The sequence below is a fragment of the Mauremys reevesii genome, linkage group 10, assembly GCF_016161935.1.
Source record: "Mauremys reevesii isolate NIE-2019 linkage group 10, ASM1616193v1, whole genome shotgun sequence".
Classification (NCBI taxonomy): Eukaryota; Metazoa; Chordata; order Testudines; family Geoemydidae; genus Mauremys; species Mauremys reevesii.
In genome coordinates this window covers 14,310,799-14,329,695 of record NC_052632.1, presented here as the reverse complement: position 1 = coordinate 14,329,695, position 18,897 = coordinate 14,310,799, and the positions used below count along the sequence as shown (strand labels likewise).

Sequence of the window (18,897 nt, the reverse complement as noted above, 5' to 3'; positions counted from 1 at the left end):
TGAGTGGAGGAAGGGGTATGCCTCTGGCCCAGAAAGAGACGTACCTAACTCCCTTTGAGGGTAGGATTTAGGCACCTAGCTCAGGCTTATGAATTCCACTCGAGAGCAGGGCAGCTAAAAGTTGGGCATGGCCAGTGCACTGCTTAAGTTCCGCTTGTTACTCTAGTCCCAGGGATTGGCCCCTACTAGATGCAGGATAACAGGTTAGCAGGACTAACTGCCTGAGGCAGTATGGCAAACTCTACATTCAATAAGGTAAACTCCTATTAGCAGGGGTATCCATAAATGAGTAACCTAGTTTGCATTTTGATCCCTCACTATAGGAAATGTGGATATGTTCTAGTTTAAAAGAAAGGGTAAAAAAATAGCCTATGTTTGTACCATGATAGCAAAGAAGAAAGAGCGGAGCTTTGCCCTCAGTAACAGACTAAACAGCTTGTGTTCAAAAAGGCCTGTCTGAGCAGCCTGGAGTCATGAAGTGGAAGCTACAATGGTAGGCAGAAAGTTATCAAAGCAAGGAAGCGAGAAGCCTACCTGTGCCAAGTGAGCACCAGGGCAAACAGAAAACTCTTGAGAGGAGAGAAGTCAAACAGGGACTAAAGAGTCTGACCAGTACAAAAGTACTAGGACCAAATGGTGCTGCACACGGAGGAGGAGCAGCTAAGCAAGCCAGCACGGAACTATACCTCACCCAAGCACTAGGGAAAGCAATTAAAACTTGTAAATCCTGGTGGCTGACTCAAACTGGGTTTTAATTAACGGTTGAAATGGAATTGTAAAGAAATCCTGTAATTAAATGCTGTTGGGGTCCAGTCGTACCCAACAAAGAGCACAACAGTACACCGCACTAAAAGATCCGCAGCAGACTTTCATCAGCACAGTGTTTGAAGGTAACTGTCCCACTCAAGGGGAGTAAGAGTCCAATTTGGATGCAATTATGCTCTTCTCCAAGGCTAAAAGCTGCAGCATGGGCCTAAGCTTTGCAGAATAAAGAGTTAAAACTGCAGCAGAGTCAAGGCTCCCTTGCTCTTCCACTCATGCTTTATGAGCATGGCCTGGGCTCAGACGGTCTGTTTTTCAGCAGTGAAGTCAGGGAGACAAAGAAGGTGGATGTGGTGGATTTGAATTCACAAATAAGCACTGTAGTTGATGCATTGTGTTTGCAAACCCATGAAGATTATGCTGAGCTGGGGGATTGGAAGAGAAGCAAACATGTCAAGATGTTCTATATGGCCAGCTAATGAACAGATGGAAAGGTAATGCCAGCTACTTCTGGCCAGGTACACAAGGATTCTAAGAGAGAGCTAGGCAAACATCAATATTGGATAGGAAGGGAGAGAGAGACAGGCAACGGGAGTGAGGCAGAACAGCAGAGAAGAGATGAGAAACTTCTTTACTGCACATACAGTGAAGAGAGTTTGTTGGATTCGTGTGTCTTTCACAAATGCTGAGGAATCAACAGTGTTAAAAGCCCCGGTCTTCATAATTGCTAGAGAGTGGGAAAGGCCAAGATTTACTGTAGATTTGGCCTGGACCTACAGAGGGTATAGGTGATGAGCGCATAACTCAAAAATAACAGACCTCCCCATAGCACTTGTTATTTTTCACTCCCTTCTACCATTTACACTTAGAAGCACTTCTTGCTGCCCCAGTGGTGCTCACGGTAGCATTGGATTGAGCAGCACATAAGCTACTTGTATTCAAGAGTGACTATGTAGTTTGCTCCAGAATACATATAATGATATTATCTTCAGCCGTTCAGCAATACTCAGACATGCACCTCTTTAGAACCATGCCATTTTTTTGCTGGCTAGTGAACGTACATGTTCTGGGACGCTGTTAAGTTCCCACAACTACTTGCTGAACGCAGCACTAAAAATGATCAAGCTTTACCCACATCTCCATGTACGCTCTCCCTGGCCATTAATGAAGCATGTGGTTAATATTTTTCTATAGGGTCTATAACTGACCCAAACACTGTCCAGGAGGAGATGCTGGGAAGTCAGCAGAAGCCCAGAAACCCCTTTCCTGGGCTTGGGGGGAAAGCTCTCCTGCCTTTTTGACTGATTAAATCAAATCAATGGGGTTTGAATTTACAGGAAAAAGCTTCTCTCCTCCATCTTGCAGTCTTGTGAATTGTAAAGGGACTTCCCCCTACTTTAAAACAACTTCCCCTCTGCCCAAATTCACATACACAGAGCTGGAATGAGGTAGGTGGAGTCATTCAAGCCTTGTTTTATTGCCATTGGTTAAATATAGCCCAATTGGCTCCTCTAAACAGCCTAATTTCATTAGCTTGCTGCACATCTCACAAAGCCATGAAGGAGTTAAACATTGCCTTGTTGCTATGGCACCCTCTCTCTTTAAAGGGGAAGAGAATAGCTAATTACACTGTTTGAGAAACTAAAGAGGAAGCAAAAGAAAAGAGAAATAATGGAGCAGAGAAGCCTGGATTTGTGCTAGACCTGGCAGATGGACCAAAGGAGAATCTGTGCTCATTAACATCCCTGATAGAGGTGAAGTACTTGCCAGGGGTTTGGGACATGTAACCAATGCTTTTTTCTGTTCCTCTTGGTCTCCTCCTTGAGCTGGAGGTGGCTAATCAGCAAACTTCCCTCAGCCAGGAAGAGACCCCTTCCTCAGTTGCTAGAGTTACCACCCCTTTCACACACCAGAGAGCCCTTAGCCTACGAGACTCTCTCCTTGAGTGGAGCTGAAATAGGTGGCAGCAAATAGCAGGTACGTTCCAAACACATAGGTCCTGGCTTATGCCAGCCCCTAGCCAATGGCAGCATTGGCCTGGCCTGGCATTTTAAATCTCTTGGGCAGCATTTGTTTGTTCCTCAGGCTTTCTAATCCCCTACTTACCCTCTCCCTTCAAGCCCTGGCACAGCAGGTGCAGTTGGCGTGAGAGAGACAGGACTGAATATACTGCATGCAGTAATAGTTGGAAAAAATGTACCAGCTACTGTATGTGCATTTCACAGTGCTAGCTATGCATGGAGTTGGCACAGTCACAGCAATGATGCCGTAGATCAACGGTGGCAAGATTCCTACTTCAGTAGAACTGGGGCTTTCTGTTAGTAAATACCACCAATTAGACAATTGTAGCTAAGGCAAAATGAAGCAACAAAACCAACCTATAGCAGGAATGACTTCAGACTCCTCCACTCGGCGCAGCTGGAGGAGCTGGCTGTTCTGCACTCCTCTCGCATAGCAGCGCTGGGCTCAGGCCTCTGGTGGGAAAACCACATTTTGTAACCTAGATGGGGAGAAGAGGTTCTCCACTTCCAGCTTCCAAATCTGTGTTTGGATAAAAGGGAGATAAGAAAAATCTGCCATTCATTGCAAAAGGGCCCCTTCCTAATGACAAGAGTAGCAGCACCTGGATTTGTCAAAAGCCACATACAGTAGCAGTGACAGGAGGAAAGCAGCAGTTGAGAGAAGAATAATCCAAAATGCTTCCAGGAAGCCAGTAGACGTGGCCATCACAAAGACTAAAACATTTTAATTTATTAACTTTACAGACGAGGCTTCCTACTCAGAAAGTAAATACAGGCTTGCTTCAACCACTAGGCTAAAGACCAGGGTTGTGTCCATTCTCTAAGTTTCTCCTAGGAAAGGCTTCCAAGGAACACGTCCTGCCAAGATCCATCAAAGGCAAAATTCAAAACCAGTTCACAGTGCACCAAACTGATACTGTACACGGTGTCTCCCTTCCACTCCCCTCTCAGAGTCTTCGTGCCTTCCGAGGACGGCAGCCGTTGTGTGGAATTGGGGTATTGTCTGTGATGGAGATGACCTCCAAACCCCCCATGGTCAACCCCTTGATGGCAGACTGAAAGAGCAAGAGAGTGGACATTAGACCGCATGTTGCACCATTGCACAATCAGCACAGACTGGCAGAAAAGTGAAAGAGATTTTTGAGAAGGAAGTCTGGAACAGGGCAATCAACATCTCTTTGCAATAGACTTAACAATCAGGAAGCCCTGTTTGGTCCCAGATGGTCCATTCCTCCTGGCTAGGGCAGGATTGTTTCTTACAATGTATTCTCCATTGATTTGCTACTCTAGTTTGAAGTGACGTAAGCAATTTGGCTTTCACTCAGTCCCTTACACAAAATTATTCTAGGATCTCACCAGGAGGACTTTTTTTTTCTTTTTGCGATTAATGTTTTGGGGTGACAAACCAGTAAATTCCCTGCAGCCCCTCTTGTCCTTCATATCAATTTCAGAAAAGCAGGTTAACAGGCATCATAATGCCATAGGCCTGAATAAAAAACCCTGCAGCCCTCAGAGAAAGGAACAAATAGATGAGGGCTCATGATGCCAGTGAAGAGGAATCTTAGGCACTCACCATACGCCCAGGGCCCAGACCTTTCACCACCACTCGCACATGGGACACGCCCTTCCCGCAGGCTTTCTGTGGGGAGAAAAGTGCTTTCAGTGATGAGGGGCAGGCAGGTCAAAAGGTATCTATCGCTGCTAGTACCAATCTCTCTGGATTAATCCCTTTCATCCACTATCACAAGCATCTTCAGACAGAAAGGAAGAGAGAATCAAGGATGGTTCCAGGGAGATAAACATGGAGATCATATGGACAAAGCCAGGGATTTGGGGAAGGATAGGAAATGCACAGCCAGGGACACATTCAACATAACATTATGTATGAAGAAGAAAGGGGAGCTGAGAAGGGAAGCTGTCTTGGGTCATGAGTTGAGGCAGCAGATGATGTGTCCTTTTAAGGCTGGTAGGTGACCAAATTAGGGAGGGCCTAAAAAAACTTCAAATCAACAAATCTTACCCATTTCTCCTAATGTGGCACAGCACTGCCATCTAGTGGAGATCTCTAATCCTCCCTGAGGGTGCAGGTTAAAAATTGTCGGGAGGTATGTTTATACTTAAAATGATACAGCCCCAGAACTTCAGGGCTTGTCTACACTTAAAACACTGCAGCTGCACTGAAGCACTTCAGTGAAGACACTATCTACACCAACAGGAGGGCTTCTCCCGCTGGTGTCGGTACTCCACCTCCTCAGGATGTTAGGTTGATTTAACTGCATTGTTCAGGGGTGTGGATTTTTCACACTCCTCAGTGACGTAGTTTTACTGACTTAATTTCCTAGTGTAGACCAGGCCTGACAGGAGTTCTTCCACTGGTGTAGGTAATCTACCTCCCTGAGAGGCAGAAACTGGATTGACGGAAGAATTCTTCTGACAACTAGCACCCAACTACATCGGGGGTTCAAACGGCATAGCTACATCTCTTTGGTGGGGATTTTTCACACTTGAGAACTATGCCAATGTAAATTCCCAGTATAGACCAGGCCTCAGGATACAGAGATAGAGGCTAATTTCTGACACTGGCTATTTGTGAGGGGTAACAATGCATCACTGCACCTGTATTCTAAGAATCCGTCCTTGATGCATGAGATTAGTGCTGGAAATGGTTCTTATTCATCTAAACCAATCACAACACATTGTTCTTCCCACAATGGGAAAGAAAACTCCAGAGGCTAAAGGGTTAACTAGAGTGAGTTCTATCCAGTTCAGAATGGGGATACTCTAGGTCAGTGTTTCCCAAACTTGGAACGCCGCTTGTGTAGGGAAAGCCCCTGGCGGGCCGGGCTGGTTTGTTTACCTGCTCCCACTGCGCAGGAGTGCTGCGCAGGTTCAGCCGATCGTGGTTCCCACTAGACGTGGTTCACTGCTCCAGGCCAACGGGAGCTGCTGGAAGTGACGCGGGCGGAGGGACGTACTGGTCACCGCTTCCTGCAGCTCCCATTGGCCTGGAGCAGCGAACCACAGCCAGTGAGAGCCGCGATCGGCCGAAACAAACCGACCTGGCCCGCCAAGGGCTTTCCCTACACAAGCGGTATCCCAAGTTTGGGAAACACTGCTTTAGGTTTTCATTCTCACTGTGCCTCATTCTACAGTGCTGGAGTCCAGGACACAGGTAGTCTCATCTTCCCCTACACATCATGCACAAACTTAGGTTCTTTTAGAAACACTTACACTAGACCCACAGGGCCAGATATTAAAGTCTGTGTGCAACTGGTAACAACACGTGCTCATATTCTCAAAGTCTGACCAAGCTCTTTTAGGAATGAAGGGTTGCCAGAATGGCTCAGGTCACTGGTGTGGTATTCTGCCTCCAACAACAGCTTATAGCTGAGACTTCACCGGGCCAACTGTGCAGTTCTGCTCATGGGATAATGCTAAACACAGCAGTTCCTTCCTGCCCCTCACACCTGCTCGGTTTGTGCCTAGATTTCATTTCCCCTTATTTGGCTTTTGAAAATAAATGGTCCATATTCCGATTGAGACCATCTGAGCAAAAGCTGCTCTCAAGTCAGGGCCACAACTCTGCACAAGGTAACAAGAATTTCTTACCCTTATAAGCTATAACTGAAACGGAAGCTCTGTCTCTCATAAAGCAGCTGCCATTTTACCAATGAGCGACACTGCTTATAACAGCATCGATATGTGGAAGGGGAGTCACAGCTGAGTAAACTGTTTCCATCTGGGCTTAACAGTCAAATGAAATGTGCTGCTTAACATTTAGACCCATGGTTTAAACTATGATGCTGTCCAAACTGGAGCCAAAAAAGGATAGGAAGCAACTTTCATTTCTTCATTATAGGCCACTAAATCCACCACATGTATATTTAAAGCTCCCATTTCACATACAGTTTATCCAGGTTGAGAAGCTCACCATGCCCCCTCTCAAAGGAAACAATGTGGAAACGGAGTGTACTGCTCAGACACACAGGAACTGGCAGACTTTACTTCTCTCCTCCACCAGAAGACAGAAATGGGAGAAGGAAGCAGAACTTCAGAGCCCATCTGTTGGCAATCACTCCATTGCTAGCACTCCTCCTCTGAGCTCAGCAAGATTAGCCTCAACAAGCAGAGTGACCAGACCAGACTCACCGCTGCTGCTGCGATGCCTGCAGTCTGTGCTGCAATGGCAGTGGCCTTCTTGGCATTTCTGAATCCTTCTGTGCCACAGGACGTACGGGCAAATGGCAAGTTCTCAGGACTGATGACCTGGATGTGGGTGCTGGGGATAAGAAAAAGTGGGGTAAGAAGCCGTAAGAAAGTGATTCTCCCATCTTTTCTTGCTCTGATTATCTTCAAGGCCGTCCAGAGGACCCCCCCACCGCCCCATACCTCAACACTACTGCACTTTAGGCCAGTGGTTCTCAACCAAGGGTACGCAGAGGTCCTCCAGGGGGTATATCAACTCATCTAGATATTTGCCTAGTTTTACAACTGGCTATATAAAAAGCAGTAGTGCAGTCAGTACAAATTAAAATTTTATACAGACAATGACTTGTTTATACTGGTCTATAGACTATACGCTGACATGTAAGTACAATATTTATATTCTAATTGATTTATTTTATAATTATATGGTAAAAATGAGAAAGTCAGCAATTTTTCAGTAATAGTGTTTTGTGACACTTTTGTATTTTTATGCCTGAGTGTGAGAGCAAGTAGTTTTTAAGTGAGATGAAACTTGGGGGTACGCAAGACAAATCAGACTCCTGAAAAGGGTACAGTTGTCTGCAAAGGTTGAGAGCCACTGCTCTAGGCAATGGTAGAAAGCTCCACAGCAGCCCTGGTTTGTCTTAAGGGTCATGCTAGAGTGGCAGAAGAGAGTATTGGGAGACTACTGTCTTTTGAGGTAATATACTCCTGCTAGAAATTGTTCAGATGGGGTTTCACCTTTCCAGGCCCACTTTCCCACAACGTGAGTATGATTCACCACCTCTGCTTATTTTAAAAACAAAGAGAACACCTTTTTTAAGCTTCAGAGTGCTTTACAGAATTATAAATTATGTCTCATTAGGGGTCACCACTGAAATGCAGCCACCTCTGGTGAACAACATGGCAGCTGTTCAACAGCTATACACAGTGATGAGCTGCCAAAATCTTAACAACCGGTTCCCTCCTCACTCCACAAGGGGGTCATGGCCCGCCCCCACCCCCCGGGACTCCTGCCCCATCCCCCCCCCGGCCGTCCTTGACGCGCCCCCCCTGGGACCCCTGCCCCATCCACTCCCCTTCCCTGTCCCCTCACTGCCTCCCCCGCCCCCCCAACCCCTCCTCTCATTCCTGATGGCCCCTCGGGACCCCTGCCCCATCCAACCACCCCTTCTCCCTGTCCCCTGACCGCCCCTGGAACCCCTGCCCCTGACTGCCTCCCACCACCCATCCAACCCTCCCTCTTTCCTGACTGCTCCCCCGGGAGCCCTGCCCCCATTCAATGCCCCTGTTCCCTGCCCTCTGACCACCCCTACCCCTATCCACCCCCCTCGAACTCCCCAGCCCTATCCAACCTCCTCCCCCGCACACTCCCTGCCCCCTTACTGCACTGCCTGGAGGTGGCTGGCGGTGCTACAGCTGCACTGCTCGGCTGGAGCTGGGCCATGCTGCCACCGTGCAGCGCCTGAAGCACCAGGTCAGACTGAGCTCGCAGCCCCCCTGCTTCCCGCGAATCAGCTGTTCATGCGGGAAGCCTGGGAGGGCTGAGAAGCAAGCAGCAGCTTCATGCTCAGGCCCAGGGAGGCAGAGCGGAGGTGAGCTGGGGCAGGAAGAGGTTCCTCCCCTGCACTGCCTCCCCCCCCCAACCCCAGCTCACTTCTGCTCCGTCTCCACCTCCCTGAGCCTGAGCGCGAAGCCGCCACACCGCTTCTCCGCCCTCCCAGGCTTCCCGCGCAAACAGCTGATTCGCAGGATGCAGGGGGGAGGGGGAGAAGTGGGGCAGAGCGTTCAGGGGAGGCGGCGGAGGTGGAGGTGAGCTGGGGCCGAGGGGCGGGGAGCTGGAGCACCCACGGGAGTTGGCATCACTTTTGGATAATGTGCTCAGGGGGGAGCGGTCGCTCCCCCTGCTCCCCCTCCGCTACGCTCCTGGGTCACTTCAACTTACTGGTTGTTAAATGTAGAAGCCCTTTTAGAACCAGTTGTTCCACACAGGACAACCAGTTCTAAAAGGACTTCTAAATTTAACAGCCGGTTCCCACGAACCAGTGCGAACCGGCTCCAGCTCACCACTGGCTGTACAGCAACATTGCAACAATGTAAGACAGGAAATGATAAGATTCCTGTATCCTGTTAAAACTGCCTGTGGAATTTAGGGGGGACAAGATGTAATTACACATACTGGAGTTTGGTCAAAACATGCGATCAACAGCCTTGCTCTTGTGAAAGGCACTATGAATTAATGGCCTTGGTCTTGCATTTCCCATTACAGATGGCTGCTTCAGTACTGACTCATAAGAAATACTGCAGCCTCCTGAGTAGCCAACACTACTTCCCTGACTTTTCCATAGAGGCCTCCCATCTACCCAAGATCAGGGCCCAGTTGCTTAGCTTGTGTGTTCTCAGCATAAAGCGGTACTGCTGCAGGCCCTTTTACATGGGACCTGTACACCGAGAAGTTTGTGTCTTACTTGTTGTACGTAGCTTTGATGTGAGCTATTGGGATCTCTTCATATTTTTTTCCACCCCAAGTTAAGGAACTTCCTTGTCCTGGTATGGGGGGAAAAAGGCTGAAAAGTAAAATAAGAGGAATCAAATACTTGCAATATCACTAACACACAATGGTAATTTTTAATACAGTTTTGGAATTTGGGAAAAATGTGGATCAAATGCTGCCAAACGAAGCTCAGAACTTCTTATATGAACTGTGTTTGTAATTGTTTCAAGTCACTTGTTTTCCTTACTTTCCTGAAAGATGCTTGAGGTGATTTACCCCCTGATGAGAGACAAATGAAGAGACTTTACACCACAGCTTGGTTTGGAGCCATACAGGATGCCTCACCTGAAGTCACTCTTGCTTTGGTTTGCTGTAACTTCAGGTGCAACACTTTCTGTATTCTCCATTTGTTCCTGCAACCTCTGGGAACCTGTGTGTATGCCAGGACGCAAGGCAACATTGTAACCACTAGGTAAAAGAAGTGGGAGAAATAGATTAGGATTTCACAGCTACACAATAGTCTTTTACATTATCTTTTGCCACCCTCACATAAGACCTCCCATAGTATATTTTCGCACAGGAAACAACCAAAGCTATTTGCTGACTGCAGGACTAACTCAAGCAGTCATCACCACCCTCAGGGTTCCCCAGTCACCTTGAGGAATCAAATAGTAACCACCCCAGGAACATCACTTTTTCAAAGGGATGTTGTCAGGCCTCCACATTCCAGTTTTTTATCAAAACAAACAGTTGGGCAAAACTGAGGAGTGTTTTCACAATAAAAATAAACTCGGACAGCATGCTGGCAGTGCACAAGAAACAGAAATGGAAAGGGACTTGGCTAAGTTCACCGGCCAGGATCTAGGGAGGCACAAAAGCAAACAAATACTGAAATCAGAGGGGTAGCCGTGTTAGTCTGGATCTGTAAAAGCAGCAAAGAGTCCTATGGCACCTTATAGACTACAGAAGTTTTGGAGCATGAACTTTCATGGGTGATGCATCCAACGAAGTGGGTATTCACCCACGAAAGCTCATGCTCCAAAACTTCTGTTAGTCTATAAGGTGCCACAGGACTCTTTACTGCTTTTACAAATACTGAAATGAGCACTGAGGTATTTTGTATAATCCTTTTAGTAGCACAGAGGAGGGGATTTTAGGTGTCTGTCTAATTGCATTTGTATCTTAACATCCATTGTGAAGAGACACTTAACTGGGAGCAAGTTTGAAAAATAAGACTGTTCATCAATAAAACAGTAGCCTTGCCCAATCATTTCCTGCCAAGCCTATGCGATACCCTAAGAGCCTGTACCTCAAGCCCTGGATTTCTCTGTTGTGCCTAGATCCTGCAGGAGGTCATCGGCTGACATGGAAACAGCAGCAACAACATCACAGTATGACCTTGTTACAGGTAGAGCTGGGAAGGAGGGCGCTTGTTAAACACGTGTAGCTTTAATAATTTAGCTAGTTCTACCCTACACCATCTCTTCCTACCCAGCAGAGCCCTTCCTGTGTGGATCAACCAGAGCTGCTGACTTCAGTAGCTACATAGGTTTCATTAGTTGGAGAGTGAACAGGTTTCTATTGCACCTCATGCTTTGTCTATACAAGGGTGAACTGAGCTGCAATGACAGGGCCAAAAGGCTGTATATAGGAGCAGAACATGAAGACTGTGTGATTGCACAGGTATCCCTGGGGAACAGAATCTTTATTACTGAGCACCATACCCAACCAGAGGGAGACTAGGCTGAGTCTGCAGGGCTGATGGCAAAACAAATGTTTTTACTTGCGCTCTGAGCAATCCGGCTCTGGAACCAAGAAAGATGAGAACAGCAAACGAGCCCCACAGCGCCCATTTAGCAGAGTCGCTGCTTGGAGCAGAGACATTTTGAATCCACAATATAACCCAACGCGAAGTGCGGCTGCTGTCTGTAAACCATCCCCAGGGCGTTGTGGTTAGCTCAGAGCTGGAACCCCAACGCCCTGGCCACCTACTTCCCGCAGCTGCCAACACCCTGGCCACCCGCTCCCCCCTTCCCACCGTAATGCCCAATGCCTGGACCGCTCACTCCCCACTTCCCCTCCGCAACTCCCAGGTTGCCCACTCCCCCCGCAATTCCCAAGGCCCTGGCCACCCGTTCCTCCCCCCGCCGAGGCCCTGGCCGCCCGTCCCTCCCCAACATGCTCCCCCACGTCGCTCGCAGAGCAGCGCCCTGGCCGCTCCCCGCCGATACCCCCATCTCCTCCAGTTACCCCAATCCGGCTCCTAAGAACCGCTGCCAGGCAACCACCAGCACCCGGGCCATGGCCCTTCCCCGCTGCCGTCCGACCCGCCCCAGAGCGAGGAGCTACTGGCCCGACCCGCCGGGAGAGGGGAAAGGTCAGCGTCGTGCATTGTGGCCTATGGGAGGAAAGATGGCGGCGCCCGGATGGCTCGGTGGCGCGGTGCATTGTGGTCTCGGGGACCAATGATGGCGGCCCCCATGCAGCGGGCGTTGTACGGTGGCGCGGTGCGATGGCGGTGGGTGCTTGGCCCTCGTTGGGTGTCTGCCTCGGCCGCGCCCCGGTGGCGGCTCGTGGGTGCGCTGTGCCTGCAGAGGCCGCCTAGCATCACGCAGGCCCTGAGCCCGGAGCAGGAGGAGATGGCGCAGCTGGCGCACCAGGTAGCGGGCTTGGGGGGAGTGACCCGGGGCAGGGAGCAGGAAAACATTGGGGGTACTTGGGGCTGGGGGTACGCAGGCAGCGGCGGTGCTGGATCCTGCAGTGCCTATCAGAGCCGCTCCTACCCCCTGGGCAGCCCCCCGCACTGAAGCTGGTCCAGAGCCGTGGTGGCCATTTCCCCCACAGGAGATTGCTGGGTCCCCTTTTGTCAGGCTCAGGAGTGTCAGAGCTGAGGAAAAGCAGCTTGTTGTGCCTCTGCGCTGTGACCCACCTGGAGCAGTCCCCCATCTAAAATGCAAATAGCTTATAAAGCACCAAGTTAAAACCCAGGCTAAAATGCCCCATTGTAACTGTACTGGGGCAAGACGCAGGCTGTGCCCCAGGAGCTTATGTGCTTTGATGCAAGAGTGGCTGGGTGGCGTTCCATGGGCTGTGATGTGCACAGTAGATGGTCAATCAGAGTGTCCCCTTCTTGCTTTAAGCACTAGCACTATGACTCTGCTTCCATGAGGAGTGTTCTGGTGTATGGATGTTGTGGGGAGTGGCACACTAGGGGTGTCCTTTGAGTCATGAGCTCCATGCCCACGCATGTGCTAGTGGGCGATGGGATTCCACAAGTGGTGGGGTGACTTGTTGGGAAGAGACCACTTCCTTCTGAGACAGTAATGACTCCAATGCCTGGCTGTAGTTCTAAAAGGTGATATCTGCTGGATGTCACATGGAGGCCATGTTACTGTGAAACCCTCAATTTTTGCATTTCCTGATTTATGTGCATTTAGATTCCAGACGATAATATTGTGCTAACATATTTTTTGTAGTGAGCATATAGCTGTATTTACATTGGGTTAGCATCTCCTTATGTCTTCAATATTGGATGTGTTCTCTGCACAGTGTAACTTTAACCTCCTGGGGTAGAGCTCATGCTCTGGGCAGAGAAGTTATTCTCCAGCACAAAGAAATCAACACAAGCCCTGTTTGTGGCAGTAAAAATTGCTTTATTCTCTCCGTGCGACCTAGGATAACAGCGCTGGTAACTGTGACCCATAGTGAGGCTCCTGATACTTGACAATTCTCTATGATGTCCTTTCCAGATAGAGGTGGAGAAAAGCAACTTTTCAGACTATGAGATCCGTCGCTTGGCAGAAGAGGAGCAGCTAAAGAAGAGGAAAGACAATACATATGATGAGGAAGCGGACTCTGGGCAAGCTATTGTGTTGGCCCAAGACCTGGAGGATGCCTGGGAACAGAAATTCCAGCGGTTCAAAGCTGGCCCACGAATAACAGGTTCTGATCCAAGTTCTCTCAGCTGAGCAAGAGAGGGATGGGGCCTCTCTGGTCTATCTGAACATGATTGACTTTGGTACAGTGGAGGTGAGGCAGGGTGCTGAGCCCTCAGGAAGAGGGAGCTTCCATGGGACTCCCATGACCCCTTTCAGCTATTATAGGCTGAGTTATCTGGTCTGTGAAAGGAGCTGTGTTCTGTTCCTTTATCCCCTCTTAAAGGTTCTGTGAGAAAAGTATGGAGGCTGGTTATTCTGTCCTTATCAGAAAAACCATGACCAGACTGACTCCCAGTTGTAGTTCACAAGAGCACACAATACTAGTGTTATAATTATGTAGGTGCTACATAAACGTTGACTCTTAGTTATTAGGCACTAAGTTGAACTAGAGACTTAAACTACTTGTTTTAAATGGTCTTTTTTAAAAGAAGAGCATCTCAAGTGCAATCCTGCTTTTGCTTTTATGAGACATGACTGAAAATCAATGGATTCCATCCAGATCCCCAGGTGACACCTATTCTGTTGTATATAGGTTCTTATACTTTGCTCAACACCATAGTATCTGAGTGCCTTCCAGTAGTGCATTAAGTAACATGACTAATGTCTGTCATATGCTGTTTGTTCTCTCATCATCTCCCCAGCGGGCGAAGCATGTGTAGTGGAGTGTTTTGAGAACATAAGAACAGCCATTCTGGGTCAGAACGATTGTTCTAATCCAGTATCCTGTCTTCTGACAGTGGCCAGTGCCAGATGCTTCAGAGGGAATGAACAGAACAGTGCAATTTTGAGTGTTCTATACCCTTTTGGGTAGTCCCAGCCAATGGCAGCTAGAGGTTTAGGGATATCCGGAGCATTGCAGATAGCCATTGATGGACCTGTCCTCCATGAATTTATCTAATATTTTGTAACCCCATTATACTTTTGGCCTTCACAACATCTCATGGCAATGGGTTCCATAGGTTGACTGTGCATTGTGTGAAGAAGTGCTTCCTTTATTATTATTATTATTTATTATTATCATCATCATTTATTTTATTTTTTTAACCTGCTGCCTACTAATTTTTTCCAGTCACCTTCTAGTCCTTGTGTTATGTGAAGGGGTAAATAACACTTCCTTATTCACTTTCCCTACACCATTCATGATTTTATAAACCTCTATCATATCCTCCCTTATCTATCTCTTTTCTAAGATGAACAGTCCGAGTCTTTAATTTCTGCTTGTATGGAAGCTACCATACCCCTAATCATTTTTGTTGCTCTTCTCTATACCATTTCCATTACTAATATCTCTTTTTTGAGGTGGGGTGACCAGAACTGAATGGAGTATTCAAGGTCTAGATGTACCATGGGTTTATATAGTCGCATTATGATATTTTCTGTTTTAGCTATCTCTTTAATGGTTCCTAACACACTGTTAACTTTTTTGACTGCCACTGCATATTGAGCAGATGTCTTGTTTTGGTAGTTTATTTTAAAATAAATATACCTTTTACTATGGGCCTATGTTAGAAAAGGCAATGTCAAAGAAATGTGCCTTGCACTTGGAGTGGAAAGTAGCGAGGTTTGTGATGTTTCTTATTTCTTGGGGGAGTTTATTCCACTCTCCCAAGAAATAAGAAGCATTTGTACCTAGAAGCATCACTTGGAATTGTTCTATGTGTCCTTGTTGTCAGGGTCTGAGCGAGAGGAAGGCTTGGGCTCTGACGAGCTAGGTACTGGATGACGCCATCCCGCTTGGAGACTGTCTGTCTCTAGAATTTGTTCTCTCTTGGCAGATGCTGATAAGCGCAATGACCGGACATCTTTGAACAGGAAGCTGGATCGGAACCTGATGCTTCTGGTCAAAGAGAAAGTTGGCAACCAAGAGTTGTGGCTCTTGCCTCAAGCAGAGTGGCAGGCTGGAGAGACGTTGCGAAGCACTGCAGAGAGAGCCTTGGCTACTCTCTCAGGTAAGTCATCTGCTGTGCAGCTGCTGCCACCCCTTCCTGTCCCCATTTCTTTCTCTTGTGTATTATCTGCTCATACTAGCAGAGCCCCATTATACTCCATTAGGATTGGCTAGAGAAAGGACATGTAGCAGCAGAGGGTGAGTTGCACCCAGTGGGGTCTCTGAGGAGAGTTGTGTCTGGGTAAAGTTGATGGGAAGCCCAGGGTATTGCCCATTTCAGGGGGAGTTGCTCTACGTTCCAGCTCAGCTGCTAGTGTACTGACTCCCTACAGGGGGCGCTAGGTGCCCAAGGCTATGTCTACTCTTACGGTGGCATGGAGAGTACAGGTACCACACATGCAGCTGCAGTGAAAGGGAGGCTGTGTCCACACTTATCGCTGCAATAAGTAGCTAGGCACCGCAGAGAGAGACTTTGGCAGCGGGGATGCAGAGGGACACTACAGCTGTTAAAAAATAGCAGCATAGACAGGGGAGGTGCTGCTTAGTATGTAGAGAGCCTGTGTAGGGTGTATACCTGGGGAGTTCAGCCATGTAGCACACTACTCACCAAAGCCATGCCTCCTCATCTACCCTGCCATTTATACCCCTGCCGGGTAGGTGTGTGTGTGTGCAGTGTCTGTACTCTGCACACCACCGTAAGTGTAGACATACCCTAAGAGTAAGACTTCGTTGTTGTTGGTAGCTCCAGCGAGCTGGCCCGATGATTTCTTCAATGTGGCTTTAGGGTCTGCAATGTTTCAGCCCCAGGGACAGGCTCCTGAATGGTATCTAGTGCTGTTGTGGGGGGAAAGGGCCTCTGTCTCCACCACACACAGCTCATTAGCAGCCTTTCTTGGCACGAAAAGCCTATCCTCAGCAAGGTCGCTTCTTGCTTCCCAGCAGGGGAGCACAGTGGAAGCAGCACAGTTAGCCTGACAAAGGTGGGGGGGGGCACTTTATGATCCCCAGGATCACACTAACTCTGGCCAGTCCTTGTGAGGGGTTGTTGGGACTCTAAAAAGAGCCCTTAAGGGGGAGGTGTGGCACAGTGTGGACTTCTTGCTAGAAAGAGAGAACAGAATTGAACCAAAACTAAGCATGACGTGTCCTGTGCTGTTCCACTGTTACCCCTTGGATGCGGCAGCTGCTATCGTGTGACCTGATCTCTTGCTTTGTTTTCTTTCCCCCTCGGGATCCCTGGGACCTCACAGGAAATTGCATCCAGGCCAAATTCCTAGGGAATGCACCATGCGGGCTTTATAAGTACAAGTTCCCCAGGGCCCTCAGGACAGAGGGCAGTGTTGGGGCCAAAATATTCTTCTTCAAAGCCCTCCTCCAGAGCGGTGATCTGCTCCAAGCAGAGAGGAGAGAAGACTATGTGTGGGTCAGCAAGGGGGAGCTGGGGGATTACTTGAAACCGGACTACCTAAAGCAAGTCAACAGATTTTTGATGGACCAGTGAAAGACAGGGCTGTGCTCCAAGCAAATGGGGAGGACACAACAAAACAACTTCAAACAGGTGCACAATGCTTAGCATTGCCTCTGTGTACAGAGAGTGATGTTTGAACCTGAAGAAGGATCCAACCTTCCCCCTTGTTTTCTGTTCCTCTTCTCTAGGCCTGTATCAAATAAATATTAAAACCTCTGCAAAGTGAAGAATGTTGTGCTTAAGTTGCATCCTCTAATGCCCCTAGGATTCTCCTTTTCCCCTTTCCAGCTGTGCCATTCCCTAGGTCTGTGGTACCTCTCTTCACTGGATTCCTGTAGTAGCCTGAAGCTCAAATGGTCTCTCTGAAAAGCTGTACTCTTCCTTTAGCAGCTGTTCCTCAATAAGAGGAGCAGTGAGTGAGCTCCCTTTACTTGCTTAGGTGGGACGAGACACTGTTAGAGGAATAAGAAGGGGATTTACCAATTAGTTGTATTGGTAAAGACCTGGCAAAGGACCATGTTTAAAGTACCCCACTTTTAAACTCTGTGTCCAAGCCTCTAAGTCCTTAATCTCCTTCTGGGTTATTGTGGCCCCTCTCGGGAGGAGGCGCACCTGTCAATGTGTGGGGGAATAGCAGCCATCTGCTTCTCTAAGGAATTCAGCTCTCATTGGCCTGGAACGTGGGAAAGCAGCATCTTCAGTAACACGCTGGTCCCTGTTCATGCAAATTGTACACACTGTTGAGCCCATCTATCCTCCTCTTTAACTTACCAGGGGGTCCTTTGACCTCTCCAGAGGCAGCCACTGTAATTTATCTAACAAATGAGAACTGTTCTAGGCCAGTGCTGTGTATTAATTTGTGGCATCTGTGCCTCAGCAGAAAGTGTGTCTGAGTGCCCGGCAGGATATGGTGGCTGACGACAAACTGTCCTCTCAGCAAAGTGGAGCATCTGCGCTTTATGCTCTGAACCATGCCCCAGGAAATGTTCGTCCTGCAGCTGAGGACTTGGCTCCTCTTCTGTTTCTATCTGCATGGGAAATTCACAATGAAAGTCAAACTGCTTAAGTCACATGCAGCTGTTTCATCCCTGTCTGTGGCACTCCGAGTCCTTGTAAGGATGCGGCAGCAGGTGGTGTGTTGGCCACCTACCACACATAAAGACCATCATGTGGCTTTCCTGTCGCCATTCTGAGGGCTTCTGTGAGGCCATTGCTACTCTATAGCGCAGAGGTTCTCAAACTGTGGTCTGTGGACCACCAGTAGTCCGCGAGCTCCATTCAGGTGGTCCGCGGATAGCTCCTTCTAAAGTACGCAGCTGGGTGGCCGCACACAAAAGAAGGAAGGGCCACCCACCTAATGAGTAGAGCTGCGCAGGCGTGGCTCCACTAATGAGGTGCCTGGACTCTGGAGAAGACGCACATGTAAAGTGAGGTGGTGGCCTTGGAATAAGGGGCAGGTGGGAGGGGGCAGTGGGGTGGGAAGAGGGGTGGGGGGAATTTGGGACATGCAGGGCTATGGCAGCCAGAGAAAGAGGTGGCTTTTCCCAGCTCCAGAGCTGCAGCTGCCGGGGAGAGATGGCCCTCCTTCCCAGCCCCAGCTCAGGGGCTACCGGAGAGAGAGAGACCCTCCACTCCTCAGCCCCAGCTCCAGGTCTGCCGCAGCTGGGGAGAGAGGGCACATCCATTGCATTAGAAAGGTAAGACTACTGATATTAAAATGTGAATTGTGTGTTTTTATTTGTAGAACAAAAAAAAATAGTTTATATCTATAGCGGTATTATCCACAGCTGTTTACAATAGTTAGCTAACGGTATCAAAAACATTTGGAAAGATGATTAAGTAGTGCACCAAGACTCTCGGCAATTTTCAAGTGCTCCGTGGAAAAAAAAATTAGAGAACCACTGCTCTAGTGTGTGTGTGAAGCCTGACAGACTTAGAAGCAGAGAAAGCAGAGCTGCTGCTTACACTCTGCCCTTACCTAGTGCCCGAGTATCTTCTCCATCCTATCAGGAAGTTCAGCATTAGAGGTGCCACTTCACAAATTGGAGAAGGTATGGAGGGAACATGACTTATGCAAGGCCAGTCTCTGTCAACCTGGGTGTAGAAATCCCTGGTTCCCC

The 18,897-nt window shown here is 48.4% G+C and overlaps 2 protein-coding genes across 4 annotated transcripts; one reads left to right on the top strand and one right to left on the bottom strand.

The window, feature by feature from the left end:
• Positions 1-3,478: 3,478 nt before the first annotated feature.
• MRPS11 (mitochondrial ribosomal protein S11) lies at positions 3,479-11,872 on the bottom strand. Of its 2 annotated transcripts, none has more exons than XM_039490634.1 (6): positions 11,734-11,872; positions 9,829-9,951; positions 9,458-9,556; positions 6,933-7,062; positions 4,357-4,422; positions 3,479-3,838 (listed from the first exon to the last, which is right to left on the bottom strand). In XM_039490634.1, exons 1-6 carry the CDS (start codon positions 11,784-11,786, stop codon positions 3,731-3,733), a joined length of 579 nt encoding a protein of 192 aa, XP_039346568.1. In that variant the 5' UTR covers positions 11,787-11,872; the 3' UTR covers positions 3,479-3,730. The 2 variants fall into 2 exon arrangements, with proteins under 2 accessions (XP_039346568.1, XP_039346567.1); XM_039490633.1 differs by lacking the exon at positions 11,734-11,872 and adding an exon at positions 11,267-11,403.
• MRPL46 (mitochondrial ribosomal protein L46) lies at positions 10,925-17,004 on the top strand. Of its 2 annotated transcripts, none has more exons than XM_039490632.1 (4): positions 10,925-11,166; positions 13,233-13,425; positions 15,197-15,370; positions 16,560-17,004. In XM_039490632.1, the coding sequence occupies exons 1-4, from the start codon at positions 11,074-11,076 to the stop codon at positions 16,808-16,810; spliced, it is 711 nt and encodes a 236-aa protein (XP_039346566.1). In that variant the 5' UTR covers positions 10,925-11,073; the 3' UTR covers positions 16,811-17,004. The 2 variants fall into 2 exon arrangements, with proteins under 2 accessions (XP_039346566.1, XP_039346565.1); XM_039490631.1 differs by lacking the exon at positions 10,925-11,166 and adding an exon at positions 11,879-12,143.
• Positions 17,005-18,897: the final 1,893 nt, after the last annotated feature.